The sequence below is a fragment of the Wasmannia auropunctata genome, unplaced genomic scaffold (assembly GCF_000956235.1).
Source record: "Wasmannia auropunctata unplaced genomic scaffold, wasmannia.A_1.0 LD334579.1, whole genome shotgun sequence".
Lineage (NCBI taxonomy): Eukaryota > Metazoa > Arthropoda > Insecta > Hymenoptera > Formicidae > Wasmannia > Wasmannia auropunctata.
The window spans coordinates 265,567-282,752 of NW_012028311.1; the positions used below are offsets into that span (position 1 = coordinate 265,567).

General features: G+C 35.6%; 4 protein-coding genes across 5 annotated transcripts in view; 1 reads left to right on the forward strand and 3 right to left on the reverse strand.

The window, feature by feature from the left end:
* Window positions 1-190: 190 nt before the first annotated feature.
* On the reverse strand, window positions 191-2,317 carry LOC105458192 (ribosomal L1 domain-containing protein 1). Its single transcript, XM_011703316.1, has 3 exons — window positions 1,736-2,317; window positions 966-1,531; window positions 191-891 (listed from the first exon to the last, which is right to left on the reverse strand). The coding sequence occupies exons 1-3, from the start codon at window positions 2,002-2,004 to the stop codon at window positions 416-418; spliced, it is 1,311 nt and encodes a 436-aa protein (XP_011701618.1). The 5' UTR covers window positions 2,005-2,317; the 3' UTR covers window positions 191-415.
* A 161-nt stretch (window positions 2,318-2,478) lies between these two features.
* Window positions 2,479-8,317, forward strand: LOC105458191 (GPI inositol-deacylase). Of its 2 annotated transcripts, XM_011703314.1 has the most exons (11): window positions 2,479-2,779; window positions 3,010-3,181; window positions 4,456-4,609; window positions 4,711-4,815; window positions 4,911-5,014; window positions 5,076-5,519; window positions 5,685-5,935; window positions 6,007-6,435; window positions 6,506-6,892; window positions 7,047-7,442; window positions 7,607-8,317. In XM_011703314.1, the coding sequence occupies exons 1-11, from the start codon at window positions 2,742-2,744 to the stop codon at window positions 7,878-7,880; spliced, it is 2,754 nt and encodes a 917-aa protein (XP_011701616.1). In that variant the 5' UTR covers window positions 2,479-2,741; the 3' UTR covers window positions 7,881-8,317. The 2 variants fall into 2 exon arrangements, with proteins under 2 accessions (XP_011701616.1, XP_011701617.1); XM_011703315.1 differs by lacking the exons at window positions 2,479-2,779; window positions 3,010-3,181 and adding an exon at window positions 4,162-4,180.
* Window positions 8,318-8,479: 162 nt separating this feature from the next.
* On the reverse strand, window positions 8,480-10,751 carry LOC105458190 (nucleoside diphosphate-linked moiety X motif 6). Its single transcript, XM_011703312.1, has 4 exons — window positions 10,078-10,751; window positions 9,259-9,567; window positions 8,969-9,171; window positions 8,480-8,728 (listed from the first exon to the last, which is right to left on the reverse strand). Exons 1-4 carry the CDS (start codon window positions 10,283-10,285, stop codon window positions 8,543-8,545), a joined length of 906 nt encoding a protein of 301 aa, XP_011701614.1. The 5' UTR covers window positions 10,286-10,751; the 3' UTR covers window positions 8,480-8,542.
* A 272-nt stretch (window positions 10,752-11,023) lies between these two features.
* Window positions 11,024-17,186, reverse strand: part of LOC105458251 — a 14,360-nt gene continuing 8,197 nt past the window's right edge. The window contains exons 5-7 of the mRNA XM_011703423.1: window positions 12,738-13,150; window positions 12,242-12,455; window positions 11,024-11,464 (exon numbers count right to left, since the gene is read on the reverse strand). Coding sequence (XP_011701725.1) covers window positions 11,210-11,464; window positions 12,242-12,455; window positions 12,738-13,150 — 882 coding nt within the window. The 3' untranslated portion in view covers window positions 11,024-11,209. The remainder of the gene's footprint in view (window positions 11,465-12,241; window positions 12,456-12,737; window positions 13,151-17,186) is intronic.

Here is a 17,186-nt window from a genome sequence, read left to right on the forward strand (position 1 = left end):
TAAAAAATAAGATTATCTCAACTAATAAGATACATTTAAATATCAATAGAGATCAAAGGACGAAATAAAAAGTATAAAAATAAGGAAAAATCTTCACTACAACCGGAATAAAAGTCAAAAAATAAAAGTAGTGAAAAACAGTTTGTGAAATCCTAAAAGAGCAGCTACAAGGATAATTTGTTAAGCAATGTTACATGTTTATCTAATATCTATTAATAATTAATAAGATACAATGACCGAACAACAAGGCATATGACATAAATGTGATATTTAATGTTAAATAATTAATATTAAACTTAGATAACATACATGATATTATATGTTTAGAAAGTTTCTGTGATTATTTTCAACAATATTTCACATGATAAAGTAACAAATTACAAGTTACAAATTACAACAAAATTTCCATTTTGTCTCAATTCTCAGCTTTCGCCTTTGCGTTTTTCTTACATTTTTTCTCTTTTGTGCTTTTCTTAGATTTTTCTTCCTTTGCGTTTTCCTTCGGGATAACTATGCCTTCTGTGTCTCTCCGATCTTTCACAGATTTTTCTTCCTTTGCATTTTCCTTCTTACGTTTGTTCAGGTTGTTCACAACTGTGCCTTCAGTGTCTTTCACAGATTTTTCCTCCTTTGTGTTTTTCTTAGACTTTTCTTCCTTTGCGTTTTCCTTCTTACGTTTGCTCGGGATAACTGTGCCTTCTGTGTTTTTCTCAGATTTTTCTTCCTTTGTATTTTTCTTCTTATGCTTGTTCAGTATAACTGTGCCCTCAGGTTTAACCGTGACTGTGGTATTACCCACGAACGTCGAAAGCTCTCCTTCCACATCGCGATAAGCTTTCGGTCTCTTCGGCTGTACCGCAATCGCACGTGGATTAACCGTGTTTTTATTCTCTGAAATTCAGATAAACCCGTCAAGGAAACAATCTTATCTATATCAATAAATAATCTATTTTTCAATAACTTACTTAACGTCACGTAAAAGGGCAACGATAAAGTGGTTGCGCCCTTCAATCGAAGAGCCCGTACGTTCGCCCAACCGCCGGGATAGTTTTTGGACAGTTCCTCGCAGGCGGCCAGTATGTTTTTCAGGACTCTCTTCTGCTTCATGGACGTGTTCCCTATTTGCATAACATGAGTGTCGCCGTGAGAATGAAGCTCCATACTGGTTTTTCTCAGTGCATAATCGATCTCGTGCTTCAAGTCTTTGCCTTCCATTCTGATCGAAGTCGGCAGCTTTCTTCGTTTGTAGAAGAGTTTTCCCAGCAGGTGAGACATATGGCCGGCGATGCGACCATCGACAAGGAAGTGATCGTAACTGCCTAGGAGCTTCTTCTTCAATTCGAACTGATCGAATTCGGTTTTCACGCGATTCATAGGTATTATCTCATTCACGCGAGTGCACCCGTGCTTGTCCAATAAGTTTTTATAGTGTTCCACCGTTGGCTCATAATCCTTTCTTCTTCCTCTCTCCAAGTCGCAAACAAATAAGGCTACTTCGTCGTCTGGCGCCGCTATCGAATACGGCAACAGTCTGTAAACAAAACAAAAGGAATTTCATAGAAATTCAATGGGGAAACGATCATATATTACTATGCACGATGTGTCATCATTATGGGATTTGTAATCAGAGAATCTCATAAGGATCCATTGGCAATAATAAGATATAATCACGTGAAGAGTTTCAATTATATAAGAAGGTGAAAATCTTTCGAGAATCCATAAATTCAACGCTTACATCCTCATCTGTCGGCGAGGCATCTCCGGGACTCGGACGCTCGTCACCTGCATGAACAACGGCTGAGCCTCCTCGGCGAGGAGGCTGTTCGTCTCCTTCAACTGCTCCTGAGTCAGGTGGAAAATCGCGGAAATGCATTCGAGAATTTGCCTCTTCGACAGCTCCTTCAGGTTGAAAGGCTCCTTAGGCGACCCCGTCGCCTCCGTCTCGGAGCACGTTCGTTTTCGCTTTCGCGCTTTCACCTGCGGGTCCGAGTCCTTTCGCTTCATTTTCCCTGTGCTCTGATATTTTATCCGTGTGCAACGCGGTCCCCTGTCTTCTCTCTCCTAACCCTCTTCTCGATCGCGACCACGTGGCGATCGGTGGCGATTCGAAAGATCCGCGTGGTCGTCAGAGCAGCGACACCGTCGTGCCCGATGTCATTTAACAATTGCGGTGATCGGACGAGAATCCGTACATTCGACGCGATTAAGTTGAAAAAGAGACTCAATAAATAATTAAAAGATTAAAGTGCACCGCCTCGCGCCGGTCGCACTCAATCAACACACAGCCACACATGTAGACCGGTCGCGCGGGAAACGAGTGGAAACGAGCACTGGAATGGAAGACCGGAAGTCGCGAATTTTACGCAGTGATGCCGAACGGAGAAAAATCCTAACCGATGTTCCTAGATCATACGAGAAAACTCCCCACCTCTTGTCCAATTTTCAGTCGCGGACAAACATCGAGGAGGCGCGCGCAGTTAGGAGCCACGGGGCGCCGCGCATGCGCCTTGAGTTTTATTCGAATTTGTGTTTTTATTTCAATATCCGAACTTCGAAGAGAGAAAATCATAACCCTTAGTAAGTCACATTAAGAAGATAGACGGAATAATATAGTAAGAGAGTAAAAGACTATATAGAATAAGTAACTCTGTGTCATAGAACCCTAAGGATTGGGTTGAAGGCACACAAGTTCCCCAACCGGGGAGCATAACCTCCAAAAAAAAAAACTGTCACAAGTCACAATGAATCCCGAGGGAAGTGGAGTTAGGGAGTTATCCTGGTATGTAATTTTTACTTTCAACAGATATCTTTCTGTATTTTAGCGAAAACTGAGCGCAATTTCCTGTACTTACTATCCTATATTAAGTCCAGTTGCATCGTCCAAAGTTGTAACCCCCGGGAGAGGCCGTCTAACGGTCTCGATGAACGTAGAAATGTCTCGAGTGTTAAGCCGGTATTGAAACAACGTAAATTGTTAAGTCAGGTAACAAGTAATCTTTCCACTTAAAGGTTCGACAAGCTCCAGACGCTCTCGCTAAAGTGGGTGATATTCTACGGCTCGCTGGCGCCGTTTTTGTGGATGATGTCTCACCTCTTCGTTTTCGGACTATCGAGATACATCAACGACTACGAGAAGAACACGTGCGAGATGACGTACATGTTCGAGTATCCGCAATACGTGGTACGTGGAGGCGCAGGTCGTACACGTGACTAGCACCATCGGATTTCTTTACGTCGGACTTTTAAAAGTTACTCCCGCGCCCGCGGGAGTGGGGATTGCACTTTGATCTGCGAGCTTATCTCGAATCCTTATCTCCTAATCTCTCAAACTCACGATTTTTTCCCCCAGACCGTGAAGAATGATAAGAATTTTTTTCGTATGTCAAGTGTAAAGAAAAACAGAATGCTGAGTATGACTGAGTTCTGTAAAGCGTATGATAAAATGTATTATTTTATCCTCGTTGTTTATCAAATGGTAAACAAGAATGAAATGATACATTATGTGCTTTACGGAACTCAGTTTGTGTATATACATTTGTTTTGCAATTTTCAAATGATTAGATTGAATTTATTCTATCTTTTTATACGTGGTACATAGAGGCACAGGTCACACACGTCACTATCACCATCTGATTTCTTTACGTCGGGCTTTTAAAAATTACTCCCGCAACGGGAGTGGGGATTGCACTTTGATTTGCGAGCTTATCTCGAATCCTTATCTCCCTATCTCAAACTCCTGTTAGATTTACTCTTTTCAACTAGACTTGTCACTCATTTTTTCCCCCAGACCATGAAGAACGATATACATTTTTTTTCATATGTCAAATGTAAAGCAAATATTTTAAATGAAATGCTGAATATGACTGAGTTATGTAAAACGCATGATAAAATGATGTATCATTGTTCACTAAATGGTAAACAAGGATGAAATGATACATCATGCGCTTTACAAGACTCAGTTTGTATATACATATACATTTTTTTTGCAATTTTCAAATGATTGGATTGAATTTATTCTATTTTACATGTGATACATTGATACGCAGGTCGTACACTTGACTACTAGCTACCATCTGATTTCTTTACATCGGGGTTTTAAAAGTTACTTCCGCAACGGGAGTAGGGATACTTTGATCTGCGAGCTTATCTTGAATCCTTATCTCCCTATCTCAAACTCCTGGTAGGTTTACTCTTTTCAACTAGACTTGTCACTTGTTTTTTCCCCCAGAACACAAAGAAATGATACGAATTTTTTTCATTTGTCAAATGTACAAGGAATATTTTAATGCTGAAAATTGCTGAGTTCCGTACATGATAAAATGATATACTATTTTATTCTTGTTGTTTATTGAACGACAAGGATGAAATGATATCATGCACTTTATGGAACTCAGCCTGTCTGTATATACATTTTTTTTTTGCAATTTTCAAATGATTGAATTTATTCTGTTTCAGAGAGTATCTTTGAAAGATGATATAGAAGCGGAATACCCGCGATTTGGATTGTATGCCTATGGGGAAGGCTTTCTAACGGAAAGATTGAGAAGAATGCATTTTACTGGTATACCGGTTCTCTTCATACCGGGAAATGCCGGATCTCACGAGCAAGGTTTATATTCACTTTATTGATACGTTAGGGGCTCAATTTGATGACAAATCTTTCATTTTTATAATATAGATATTTGAATTTTCTTTTTTCTTTTATTTCAGTGCGATCTATCGCTTCGGTAAGTTTCAGAAAAAGTCGAGAGACTTCCTTTCACTTTGACTTTTTTACTGTTTCATTCAGTAAGGATTTGTCTGCATTGTATGGAGGTAAAAATAATATTATATATAAGAAAACATTCATAAATATATCGATATTAATGTACACGAGATACTAATTACTGTTGTAAATTCATTAATGCAAGGTGTGCTTATGGAACAAACTGTGTATGTCTCACATTGTATAAAGGCAATACTGGCTTTGTACAGGGGCAAGATGGACAAAGTCGTATTGATTGGTCATTCAATGGTAAGGAACGCGGATATGCGTGTTCTCGGGAGTGATTGAAATTAACTGGCATCTCTTTCAGGGTGGTATGATAGCAAAAGGAGCCCTGTTGCTGGCACCGAATATGGACCCGTCGTTTGCAAGTATAATAATAAACTTGGCTACTCCTCATACTCCCTCCTTAGTCCTCGATAGTACCTTTGCCAATTATTACTATGAATTGGAAAGACACATGCACAAAATTAAGGATGCGGGAGTCAAGGTGGTATCGATCGGAGGTGGACCACGTGATATACTTGTGCCTGCTATGCAAGCTTACGATCGCGTGGCGGATATAAATGTTCTCTCCACGAGTGTACCAGCCGTTTGGAGATCGACAGATCATTTGAGTATTCTATGGTGTAAACAGCTGGTACTTGTAATTGTGCGTTCGCTGTTCGATTCCGTGGATTATTCGAGCAAACCGCCTAAAATTACATCGAGTCCTGATTTGAAGATGAAATCCCTGTCCTATCACTTCTTACAAGTAAGTGACTGCCGATGCCCAAAGTCGGGATTCTGAATGCGTGATTGCGTGATAATTTAATTACTTTCTATATAATATACTTAATTTTTATCTTAAAAGATCCTTAAATTTCAGAATTAATGCTAAAACATTAGTGAAGTTTAATGTATAAAATTACAATTTCAGCACACTTCAGGCAAAAAATTACATCATTACGAAGAAAAAGTTCAGTTTGAAGCCGATGGCGAATGGATGAGCGTACCTAAACAACAGTATGTCTGGGATAATAAGAAAGGAACTAAAAAATCGTTTGTATATCTTGCGGTGGAACTATTTCAAGAATCTGACTTCTTAACCATTGATGCGATAAACGTACAAAACAAAGATTGGCTGTTTGTGTGCTCGGCATTAAAAAAACAAGGACAGAAAAAAATTTGGTAACATTGAATTGCATATTACTGCTGCAATAAGAAATTATTACTTATTGACAAGTTTTAATACTTTTCAGTGAATGGGGTTGGAATTTGACAAATAAAACAAGACTTTTACCTGACCCTTTACATCGAACGAGAAGGACCGTTGATTTGGATCTGAAAGAGATAAAATATCCGCACGTTACGCACGCCATTGTGAAATTAACTCCAGACGATTTGGAGAAACAGCTCACAATCAACTTCGATTCCTACTTGTACAATGATCGAATCGTACCTACGAGAAACAAATTCTTACAGCCTAAATATTTCCTTGGCCTGCGTAGACTTAATGTGTTTCAACTTGTCAAGGGAAGTGTGAGATATTATATAACACTTCCCTACTTTTTAGACGCGGTTACAATTGAGTTGAAATCGCCGAATTGTAATAAGCACATTCACGGCATTGTCGAGCTGCTGGAATCGTCGAATGTAGGATTTATTCAATCGAGAATCTTTACGGATAAGTAAGTATGTGTATTTCGCAATAAATCGAGCTTCGCTTAAGAACCTTTTCTACATTCAATTACGATGCAGAGACGGTGGTCCGAAAACGATGAAAATGCAGACAGTCTGTGAACGTTCCGATGACACAACAAGTTTAAGAGTGACATTAGACCCAGAATGCATTTATATGATTAGCATGCAACCTGATGGAATCATCGATAAGATTTCTTGTAGAATACGGGACCGTTGGCCATTGCTTTACATGGTCATTATCAGTGTACTCTTACATCTCGTCTCTATCAGGCTACAACACTTTTCAGATGCGCTACCGTCAATAGTTGTTACCATAATATTGTCCTTCGTCTTCAACGTAGCTTACGAAGTCTGCATCGCTTTATGTATTATTATTATATCTGCCATCGGTGTATGCTTCTCGGTCATATTTCTTGGTTCTTTTGCACATGGAATAGCTGTCAGGTACAGTTTTTCGTTTATATTAAAATTAGAAAACATTTTTTATTTATATTGAAATAAAAATGTTCTCTTGTATTAATTACACATTGAAAAATTGGCCACAAATTGATTGATTAATCAATGAAAATATTTTAATAAGTCATATTTTTTTTTGCAGGTTCTTAGCACGTGCAATAACGCTTCCAGTAACGTGGTCAGACTGGTTATTGAGCGGGCTGGATCAGCTGCCAACAATTATAATTGCTTTCACAGTGTTTCTAATTTCAACAACGTGCGCAGCTCTCGGTATGCTCATTTCGGTGTTCCTCTATTTTTTGAAATTAACAAGGATGTACGAAGATTACTTAGAGGACATGTTATTGGCCCCACTCCGACAATTCGATTGGTTTAAACGTTTGAAGAGAATGAGGAGGGAAGAAGAAAACGATGAGTCAAGCGTCAGTCAGAGAAAAATCAGTCGAGAAATATCCGACTGTCTTGTCCTATTTTTGCTGTACAGTTTTGTTGCAATCCCAGCAATTCCATCTGTCCTGGTTTGGGCGAAAAATTTCAGGTATTTATTAAAACTTTCGATTTAAGACTTCCGTCTTCTCGTTACAGTGGTATTGAATTAGTCAATCAATCGTCATAATTTAATGACTGTAATGAAAAAGCAGAATTTATAAAATCGTAATTTTCATAAAAATTAGTTAACGAAAATGGACGTACTTATTACAGATATGATAGGAGACTCTCGACAGAAGACCTTGTCCTTTTCATAAGTTGGTCGATATTAGCTTCATGCAGTCTCTTAGATATCGTACAGTACTCTTTTGTACCTCGGATCAAGGGATATCGCTCGCTTATATTAAGCAATATATTACGTTTCACGAGTTGGGTCATTCTTTCCATGACAGCAGCTCCGCGTCCATCCTTTTACCAATGGTGTATGCCACCTATTACTGCTGCAGCAATGGCACTCCTCACACTAAATTCCTTTTCTCTATTTTAATTAAAGTACTAATTGACAGAAATCATGTTTACAGTTTACAATAATTGGCAGAAATGTGTATCACACAGTTTTTTCCTATACAGTTCATCATTAATTTTGTATAAAAATCTAAAGTTTCGTAACCGCGTAACATTATTAAAATTTGTGTTACATGTTTCTAATATTACAAATTGAATGATAACAACATGCTGTGACTCATAAGTGTGATTGTATATAACAGTAATCAAATAGTAATCACGCTAAACAGGATGAAACTTACCTTAAGTTCGCGTTTAGCACATGTCATGTGTTAACATTAATTGTAAGATAGCCAAAGAACATTTATATACTATAATACGAAAGCTTAGCTCTTAACTCTTATTGTGATATATGTGATATATAAGATAAGTCTTCTTCAGACATAATATAATTTGTTAGACAAAAAATTTAATCCTTAATTTGCAATATCATTTAATAACTTAAATACCACTATTAACTTATACCACTATTTAATTAACTATTATTATCTTGTATGTTTATTTCTATAGTAATGATAGTGTAACGAAAGAAATTTTGATGCACGTTTTTTCTGCACATTATTGCACATAAAGTCTCTAGTATTTCATTCTATATATACATGATTTATTTTTTTTTTTTCTAAAGATAAAAGTTTTTACAGATTTCTATTCTACAGATGTATTTCCAATATCTGTATTCTCCACGCTGTACACGCATATCTGCTTTTTCGTAATGGGATGTATTCCGTAATTTACAACCATGCCCATTTGATGTTGAAGAAAGTCTATTGTTTTCGTGGCTAAAGTCTTGTTATTTGCATGTACTTCTGGATGTTGCATGAATTCACTTAGCTGGAAAAATAATAGATGTTCGTAAATTGAAAACAGATATATAACAAGGTACAGATGTGTGCTAAGCAATTAGTGTCGCAGTATACACGTTAAATGTCACATATGTCAAACAGGTACAGCTTGCGCGCAGATTTTGTTCAGATTATGTACAAATTAAAAAAAAAAAAAACAAATACAAGTCTTGATTCTCGGCAATGTAAGAGAAAAGATTCTTATTGCGCGCAACACACAAATCTCTACCTTCATCCATCTGCACTCTGAGATCTCTCGTTTACATTTCTCAATTTCGAAATTCCGAGGCGTCAGGTACGCGATCATGTATATGTCGGAGCACCCGAAGGAGTAGTCGTGCCCGTGCCTGAAGGATATTAGGCATTTGAAGTCCGCCTGAATTCCCGTTTCTTCCAGAACCTCTCTCTTGGCCGCAGTTTCAATATTTTCCCCTGACAATATATATGTTTGATTAGAAATACACATATAGATATAGATAACGGGTGCACTTAGGCACAACGGCTTCTGCTAAGATATACCTGGCTCTACATAGCCCCCCGGGAGCTTCCAGCTTGCTTTAGTAGGAGCGTACTTTTCTTTAATGACAAGAATCTCACCGGTGTCCTTGTTGAACACGAATGCACCAATACCCAAGTACGTATGCGCATATTTTGGGACATTACATTCCTCGTTGGTGGGCAGCCAACGGTACAACATGACGTATTCCTCTTTCGCATGATGGAAGATGAATCCATGCCCTGTCAATATCGGAACCCACTCGGTATGCGGTATGTGCACGCGAAACCATATAGTGCGTCTCTTGTCCTCTATCCATTGCTCTAAAGAGTCTATAAAAATATTTAGCAATTATATGCGTGTATTTATTCCTTCTAATCTTTAAAATATATATATTGCTGTAGTAGATCAAATTTATTTCTTTGATATCAGTTTAATAAGACGTAATAAATATATGGAATACAAAAATTCGATGGGGAAACAATTTTTAATTAATTATAAGTGCTTCCGTTTTACTACAAACTTTATTTTTATTTAAAACCTTCAAAACAAAAATTGGCTGAAATTTTTAAATTCAATGAAGTTTAAAAAATATGACGTATCGTTTGCAAGTAAACTTTAGCAAATTTGAGGAGAGAAAGAACAAAAATTGTCTGAAATTTTTAAATAAAATCTAATCATACTCACACAATATGATATAATTATATATATAATATATCATATATATATAATATATCATATATATATAATATATCATGTATATGTAATATCATAATTATATATATTTATGTGTATGTACAATTGATCATGCCTGTGGATACGAGAAGGGGCAAAATCTCTACCTTTGAGACGCTGTGCGAATGTCTTATTGTCGCAGGCCTCCTCAGCCGAGTCGATCGTGATGCCATCGTAGTGATCGCTACGACCCCTGAAGATTCGCTGGGCCATCGCCGCGTCCAGGGTGCCCAATTGTCCGACACGCGTGAGAAGAACGATCGAGCTTCGCGCCGTCAGTATTCTCGAAACGCGAAGCAGTATCGCGCTCCGCATCGGAGATACGAGTCGAACGACCGAGTCGAGTCCTTTCGAGCCGCGAAGCTTTTATCGTCAAGTCATCGTGCGGATCTCGCCCGAGAGGGAATTGATAACGTCCGAGTTGGATTGTTATCGGCGTGTAGCGCGCGTCACGCGAATGTGCGTAAGCGACGCAATTGGTTAATTTTTCTCATTTCCCCGCGTCTCTGTTTACAAGTATACGTTGCCATCCAATCGGACCGACGTAACCTCAACGCGACAAGCGACTTTGGTTAAAAATCGGGTTCGCTCTTGGCGCGTTTGAAAAAATCGTCAAGATAAGTGCCGTCCGAGACCGCTGACTCTGCACGAACGCCGCATAATAAACGACATTCCCGCGCATAAATATAAATGACGTAAACAGTTGTCCTTGCTGTAACGTAACCTGCAAATGCCGAGGGAGAAAAAAACATCGGAGAATTGATGGTACTGGCGCGCCATCTGAACGCAATACCGGCAAACAGGTGCACATAATATTTATATCGACAGTCAGTAACATTGATACTTTGTCTCCGGATACGAAGCACACCTTTTTTTTCATTTGATCACGATCGATGATTTTGAACGTCGACGGCAGTCGACGGTCTCGGGTCTTCGTTGTGTCTCGTCTGAAAGTATGTACGTCTTCGGCGTATCTCAAGCCTCTAATTCAGACTAAAGCTTGTGAAAAACGAAATTCCAGAGGGGAACAAACAATTATAAATGAATTAAAGGTTAAGATTTAGAAAGGTATCTAACGATTTTCCGTGTATTCTTATAATATGATCGTATACAGCCTTTGATCGCGTTATAAACATAACTTTAGACTCAGTTACAGTTTGCATGCACCGATCTGTAATACATTTGCATGCATTTTGTGTTATCAGTTAATATCACATATAATTAATGTCGGCCGCGAGCTTAAAAATTTTTTCCAGCGAATTCGTATGTTTTTGGGCAATTTTGTTTGGCCGCCATTTCGTAAGCCGCTACATTGTCGTCCGTTTCGGCATCTTTTCGGTCGTCACTCCACGTATGGATCGTCATAGCGTTTTTTCCGATTTTCAGCATCTCTTCCGTCCGCATTTTGTTCGAGTGATGAACCCCTTGCGAATCGGGAAGCCTGGGATAGAATTTCTCCGGTGGGTAGATCGTAAACTGCCGACATTCTTTGTCCTGCGAAACATTTATGAAGACCGAAATTTGTTCAGGCTAAAGGAATAGGTTAATGAACGATTCTTGTGTTATTGTTAAAAGTTTTTCAATTTTTTTTTCTTTCCACACATTTCAATCACTTTTTTATTATCTGAATTATCCCTGGCAAAAATTTTCTTAGAATTTTTCATGTATAATTTTTCAAAATTTTTCTATATAAATTTCAGAATTTTTTAGAATTTCTATATAATTTTATAACTTTTGAAAAAATTTCCTAACTTTTTAAATATAAATTGGGACATTTTTAAAAAATGCTGAAAAAGTCTACACCTTTCTAAACTTCTTTATAAGTATATGTATAATAAATTCTGAAATATTCTCAGAATTAAGTCTTATTTTATCATTTCTGAAGATAATTTATTAAAAAAAAGTTTATAGTTTTTTTCAGAAATCTTCTATATTTAAAAAGTATGACAAATTCTTCAAAAATATGAGATAAGAATTTTTTTACCAGAGATTCTATTAGTCATGTGTGTTGAGCATTTATACAATGCATTAATGTAATGAGATTTATTAATTGTCCAATGGTCATGCAAGTGATGACAATATAATACAATTTAAAAGTTTTAGTTTATGTTACAAAATTCAAATTTACAATTTGTTTTATATAAAATTTTTTAAATTACGTGTACAGTAAGAGAGAGAGAGAGAGAGAGAGAAATATACATCCATGAAGCACATTGAAGATTAAACGAAGTACTTGTTTGCAAAGTAAAGTAAAATATTTATCATATTCACGTTTTGTTGATAACAAAGTTTCCACACGGCTTCGGTTATGACTCTTGTGATATTGTATTGTGAATAGCTGTTCACACTGATACTTTTAATAATTTCCATACAACTGTCAGCAAAATTTCTACCAAAATTCGTGCTCGTGTCGATGCCAAATACGCCGACGTTCATATCTCGATTGTTTTGCACACCCGTGAAAGTAGTTAGCTCATCTAACGATCTAAAAAATTCTTTATTTATTCTTATTTATCTAAACGTGCCGTCTGTTTTATTACGTATTTATGCAGCAGATTCGTTAATAGACGTTGAATATAGATATACTACCGTTCATTTATTCATACGGAAAATACTTTTAAATCTAACAGATTTTAAGATATATTATCGTATATATATTTGATGTTAACGAGAAATTTTTATTAGCAAATTATCAATCAATTTTGTTTATTGTTGCTATTTTTATTTTCAAGTTTTCAAGAAAGAGGAATATAATTGCCAAACTCACGTCAGCACCACGCTGTTCAAATTCAATGACGCACCGCCAAATCTCCACAGTGTCAACATCCGGACATAATCGTGGAAGTCTTTACGCAGCCATTCGTGCAAAATCTCTTTCTCCCAAAATCTATGAATATTTACCCAGAACCAGTAATCTATCGGCGTATTAATAACGTATGTTGACAAACGTACTCTCCTTATGTACACATTGTCGTAGGTTTCTAAAATTTCAACGAATTTCTTAGACTTTTCCGGGAACTGCCCCGTTGCGAAGTAAAGTAGGAAGACATTCAAATTGCGATTGTTTCTGGCCGCCGATTCCACGGCGCATGCTTGTCGAGGCGTGAGATTAGGCGATGAACACGTGGTCTCGTGAAAGAATATACATCTGCTTGGTATCAGCATTTGTATGTCTAGGAATTAAAGGAAAACAGGTAAAATATACGCTTGAAAAATAAATTTAAATGATTTAGCTTTTAAGCTAAAGCATTTACGTAGAAAATAATTAAAAACATGTGAATTTTCTTTCTTTAAAGTAATGACAAAAATAAATTTATTAATTAATTTATAAGGTAAACATAAATATATATCTGTCATACAATTAAAAGATTTCTCTGATTCGATTTTCAGAGATTGACACATCGATTTTAAAAAAAGATAGACTAATATTTAAAGAGATATACTAACGAGATAATTAATCAATAATTTAAATTTATTTTAGAATTGGAAAATAAATCGCAGAAATGTTGAGAGATAAAACTTTAATATATTATTGTAAAATTGAATTCATCACAATATTGTTATGATATATATAATAAAAAAATAAATCATACAGATATGTCTAAAGTGCTTAGAATGGTTTGTAACCGCATATTTTTGTTCTCATAAATATTCTACTGTCAGCACAAGTAGACATAATTGCATATTAATATAAAATCGATGGCACATAGATCAAGGCCACCGAGTACGTCTGTAATTTACAATTGTAATGAATACATTAGAAGAGAGTTTATACAACTTTTTTGCCAACATGCAGTTTGATAAGACAGAAATTTTAACATGTTATGAATAATATGTTAAAAATAATACGTTTGAAAAGCATGAGCTGCAACATTGCGGAATATTACTGATTATTGACGACGAGTCATTGCATACCTTATCAAAATGCTTCTAGAGTATCACAATGAATTTGATATCTAATTATCATATCTTAGTTCCATTGAATCGCGTGTATCCGGTCTATTTTACTGCTGCTATGCATATTAGTTTAGCACACTTATTGATAACACAAGACTCGTAATTTTTTCTTGAAACAAATTAAAAATTTCTATCAATTAAATAGATTCTAAAATCAATTAAAAAATTCTTATCAATTAAATAATTTTCCCATGTGTACTTCAATTCCGATTATTTAATTAGATGAAGAAAAGTGCATTTTTTTTTTAAATGCGTTTCTATGCATTCTTTATGCAATAAAGAATGTATTCTTTATCGCATGCGTTAGTAATTGATCGACAAAAAAAAATTGTTCGCGATAGTACTAACTTTTGCGTTTATTTTCTATAATAAATTCTTAAAATGTTAGAAAGGAAATAACTGATTAATTTATCTCTTTAAATATTTAGTCTATATATTTTAAGATTATTTTTTAGCTCTATATTTCTTGTCATAGATAATTTAATAAAGTAATAGTAGATATAATTATAAAATAATTTGCCTTAACTTTGATTTTATCTAAATTTAAATAGTATCTCGAGATCTTATTTATCTATCGTATCTCACGTGATACTCGAGATATCATTTAAATGATACTTGATATATCTACGAGAAATAAGATATCGTTTAACTAACCCCATTGTCCTTCTTCGAGTTCCTTGATACCGCAGGATCCGCTCCAGTAGCAGCTAACATGATTGGCCGAAATAACGGTGATCAGCGTCATCGATAGCTCCCTCCAAAAAACGCAAATAGTCATTAATCCGAACAGGTAGCAAAATATGAAAAACACACGTTGTTTTCTCATAACTGCAAATAATAATGACCGGTGTTTGTTTTTTGTAACAAACTTGTGAATATTTACACAATCCGTGTAATTCTATATATATATATATATATATATCTGATATTTCTGTTTCACATTGGAAAATGAATTGGCAATCGGTTTTTCGTCGAAGATCTTTTTATCGAAATGTGGTGTATCCAAGTGTTAATAACTACATTGTGTGATGATTGTTATATAATTTCTTCTGTGACGTGCGGCAAATAGCTCTCAGCTGCTCGATTGTCCTCATGTTGACTGTTGTCCTCATAATATCTAGCAGATGCGTTCGAACGATGTGGAAGCGGTCGCAGGTATGATTTTATTTTCAAGAACTTACATTTTATTTGAATAAGGAAAATGTCGATTTTTTTTATCGACTTGCAAGTACTTGGAGACTTGTGAAGATTAGATGCTTATAACGATCGGAATGTTCCTCGCGCATGCAATTAGAATATCTTTCTAGGGAAAGAATTGCAAAATAGTTTAACCGAGTTTCTGTTATGACGAATCGATTATCCACGTCACGTCGACGTTGAGTCACGTTGAGTAATTAACATTTCAAGAACGGAAAAGACAATACATGTATAGAATGACAATAAAGATTGATCGATGCGGATTAATCTGTATAATGATTGAGGAAATATTATAAATTCGCAGATATTATAGCAAGTGTTTCCACGAAGATTCAAACGAGAGACATATATGACTTTAAAATCTCGTGTTCGTCGGTAAAGCTTCTCACAGAGGAAAATAAACCTTTCGCACAAACTTTGCTCTCATTCGCGTAACTAAATTTTGGCCTTCGTGACGGTTGCATACGCGATGCTTCAGCACACTATAGTTTACTGCGCGATATATATAGATCTTGCAGCAAGTCATTGGTATTAATAATCCTCGCAAAAGCGTATGATTCGAGAGATCAAGCGAGCGAGGTTTGCATTAGCCAAATTGGTCAATTGGCTGGACGTCAAGAGGTCTTTATATAAACACACTTTTTAAAGTATCTCGAATTGTCGTTTACCCAATGATTTTATTAAAAGGCGACGATGTGTGTAGTTCACTTTCCGCGCGTATAGAATTTAACATAGTCAACTAAAAAATGTATACAAGTTAAAGAATTAAGGAACCACGGAAAATATTACCGTAGCGAATGAAATATAAAGTGCAGAAGTTTCCACGTGTATTTTATTAATAATCGTACAATATATTATTCATACACTTTCATCTATCTTGACAATTTTTGACAGTTCTTAATCACGTTTAACATTTTTAAAAGAGTAAAATAAATAAGTTACATTCTGTCTATTTTAAGCAAATGAATAACGATTTCTTTGTATAGTACACATTTCTCGCTCTTACATATATATATATTTATTCATAAAATACATTTTATTTTCCTTCACTTTTTCCAGTGGCTTATGTTACAGACTTTTGTATGTAGAAATAGAGTCAAGTATTACATTTCTCGAACATTATAAAACGTTTTCTTATCGTCTATTGAAAATACAAAGTTTACAAAATTTTGTTCAACTTAAAGCCTTTCAGAAGCATCTTTATATTATACATAATGTTTATAGAATTTCCTAAAAACATGCGCAAACGTTTTGAGATAGATTTGCATTGTTCTGCAACCAATGCAAGTTGGTAGAAATATGTATATCAATACATTTGCGATTAGTTTTCGACATTTGTTAATTTTATTAATTTTATTTAGGCTACTGTGTGTGATTCTATTGCTTTACAATGCATACAAAATAGTACAAAGGACTAAATTACATTTTCCAATAGTAGGCTCTCTTTTGACTTCTAAGTACTTGAACTTAGTTCGGCGTATTGTGCACGCATATAGTTCATAGGTATAATCAACAGCTTTGTAACGAAATTAAAAACAAGTTTATACGTTATATAACATTTCCATCAGGAACATTATTGCTGAATATAAACTTTTTGCTATACAAAATTTTATTATATGGAGACAAAATATTTGCGGCGGTGTAGAGTTAGCTGTTAGACTGGGGCTTATGAGATTCACGCAAAAATATCATCATCATTATTATTATTATTATTAAACGTCACGAACCGCTTCAGATTGCATTGGTCATTCTCTTATTGAAGTTTAAAAAATATTTATACGATTGAAGAATATTTATACTATACCAAAATCAAACTGCGTGATAGTAGATAAACACAGAAAAAATTTTGTTAATGAATACGCTATACGTTTACATATACACATTAGACTTTTGTTCCTGTTTGTACAAATAAGATCATATATAGATTATTTGATAAACGTTTACGTTCTTCGCGTTACTTTTGATCATAAACTGAAATGTTGAACAGCTAATATCAACTACCGTGTATATTGAGGTTTTATCATTGAAAAGCTGAAACGAGATTACTGATACAGCATCGCTC

What these genes read in the sequence shown, in the direction of transcription:
- LOC105458192 (XM_011703316.1), bottom strand. Translation starts at nt 2,004, where the DNA reads ATGAAGCGAAAGGACTCGGACCCGCAGGTGAAAGCGCGAAAGCGAAAA. An exon ending in CCTCGCCGACAGATGAGGAT is followed by an intron (nt 1,532 to 1,735) that starts GTAAGCGTTGAA and finishes TTTTGTTTACAG; the next exon opens with ACTGTTGCCGTATTCGATAG. An exon ending in GCCCTTTTACGTGACGTTAA is followed by an intron (nt 892 to 965) that starts GTAAGTTATTGA and finishes TCTGAATTTCAG; the next exon opens with AGAATAAAAACACGGTTAAT.
- LOC105458190 (XM_011703312.1), bottom strand. Translation starts at nt 10,285, where the DNA reads ATGCGGAGCGCGATACTGCTTCGCGTTTCGAGAATACTGACGGCGCGA. An exon ending in ATTCGCACAGCGTCTCAAAG is followed by an intron (nt 9,568 to 10,077) that starts GTAGAGATTTTG and finishes ATATTTTTATAG; the next exon opens with ACTCTTTAGAGCAATGGATA. An exon ending in CAGAGTGCAGATGGATGAAG is followed by an intron (nt 8,729 to 8,968) that starts GTAGAGATTTGT and finishes TTATTTTTCCAG; the next exon opens with CTAAGTGAATTCATGCAACA.
- LOC105458191 (XM_011703314.1), top strand. Translation starts at nt 2,742, where the DNA reads ATGAATCCCGAGGGAAGTGGAGTTAGGGAGTTATCCTG. An exon ending in TGTCCTATCACTTCTTACAA is followed by an intron (nt 5,520 to 5,684) that starts GTAAGTGACTGC and finishes TTACAATTTCAG; the next exon opens with CACACTTCAGGCAAAAAATT. An exon ending in TCGAGAATCTTTACGGATAA is followed by an intron (nt 6,436 to 6,505) that starts GTAAGTATGTGT and finishes ATTACGATGCAG; the next exon opens with AGACGGTGGTCCGAAAACGA.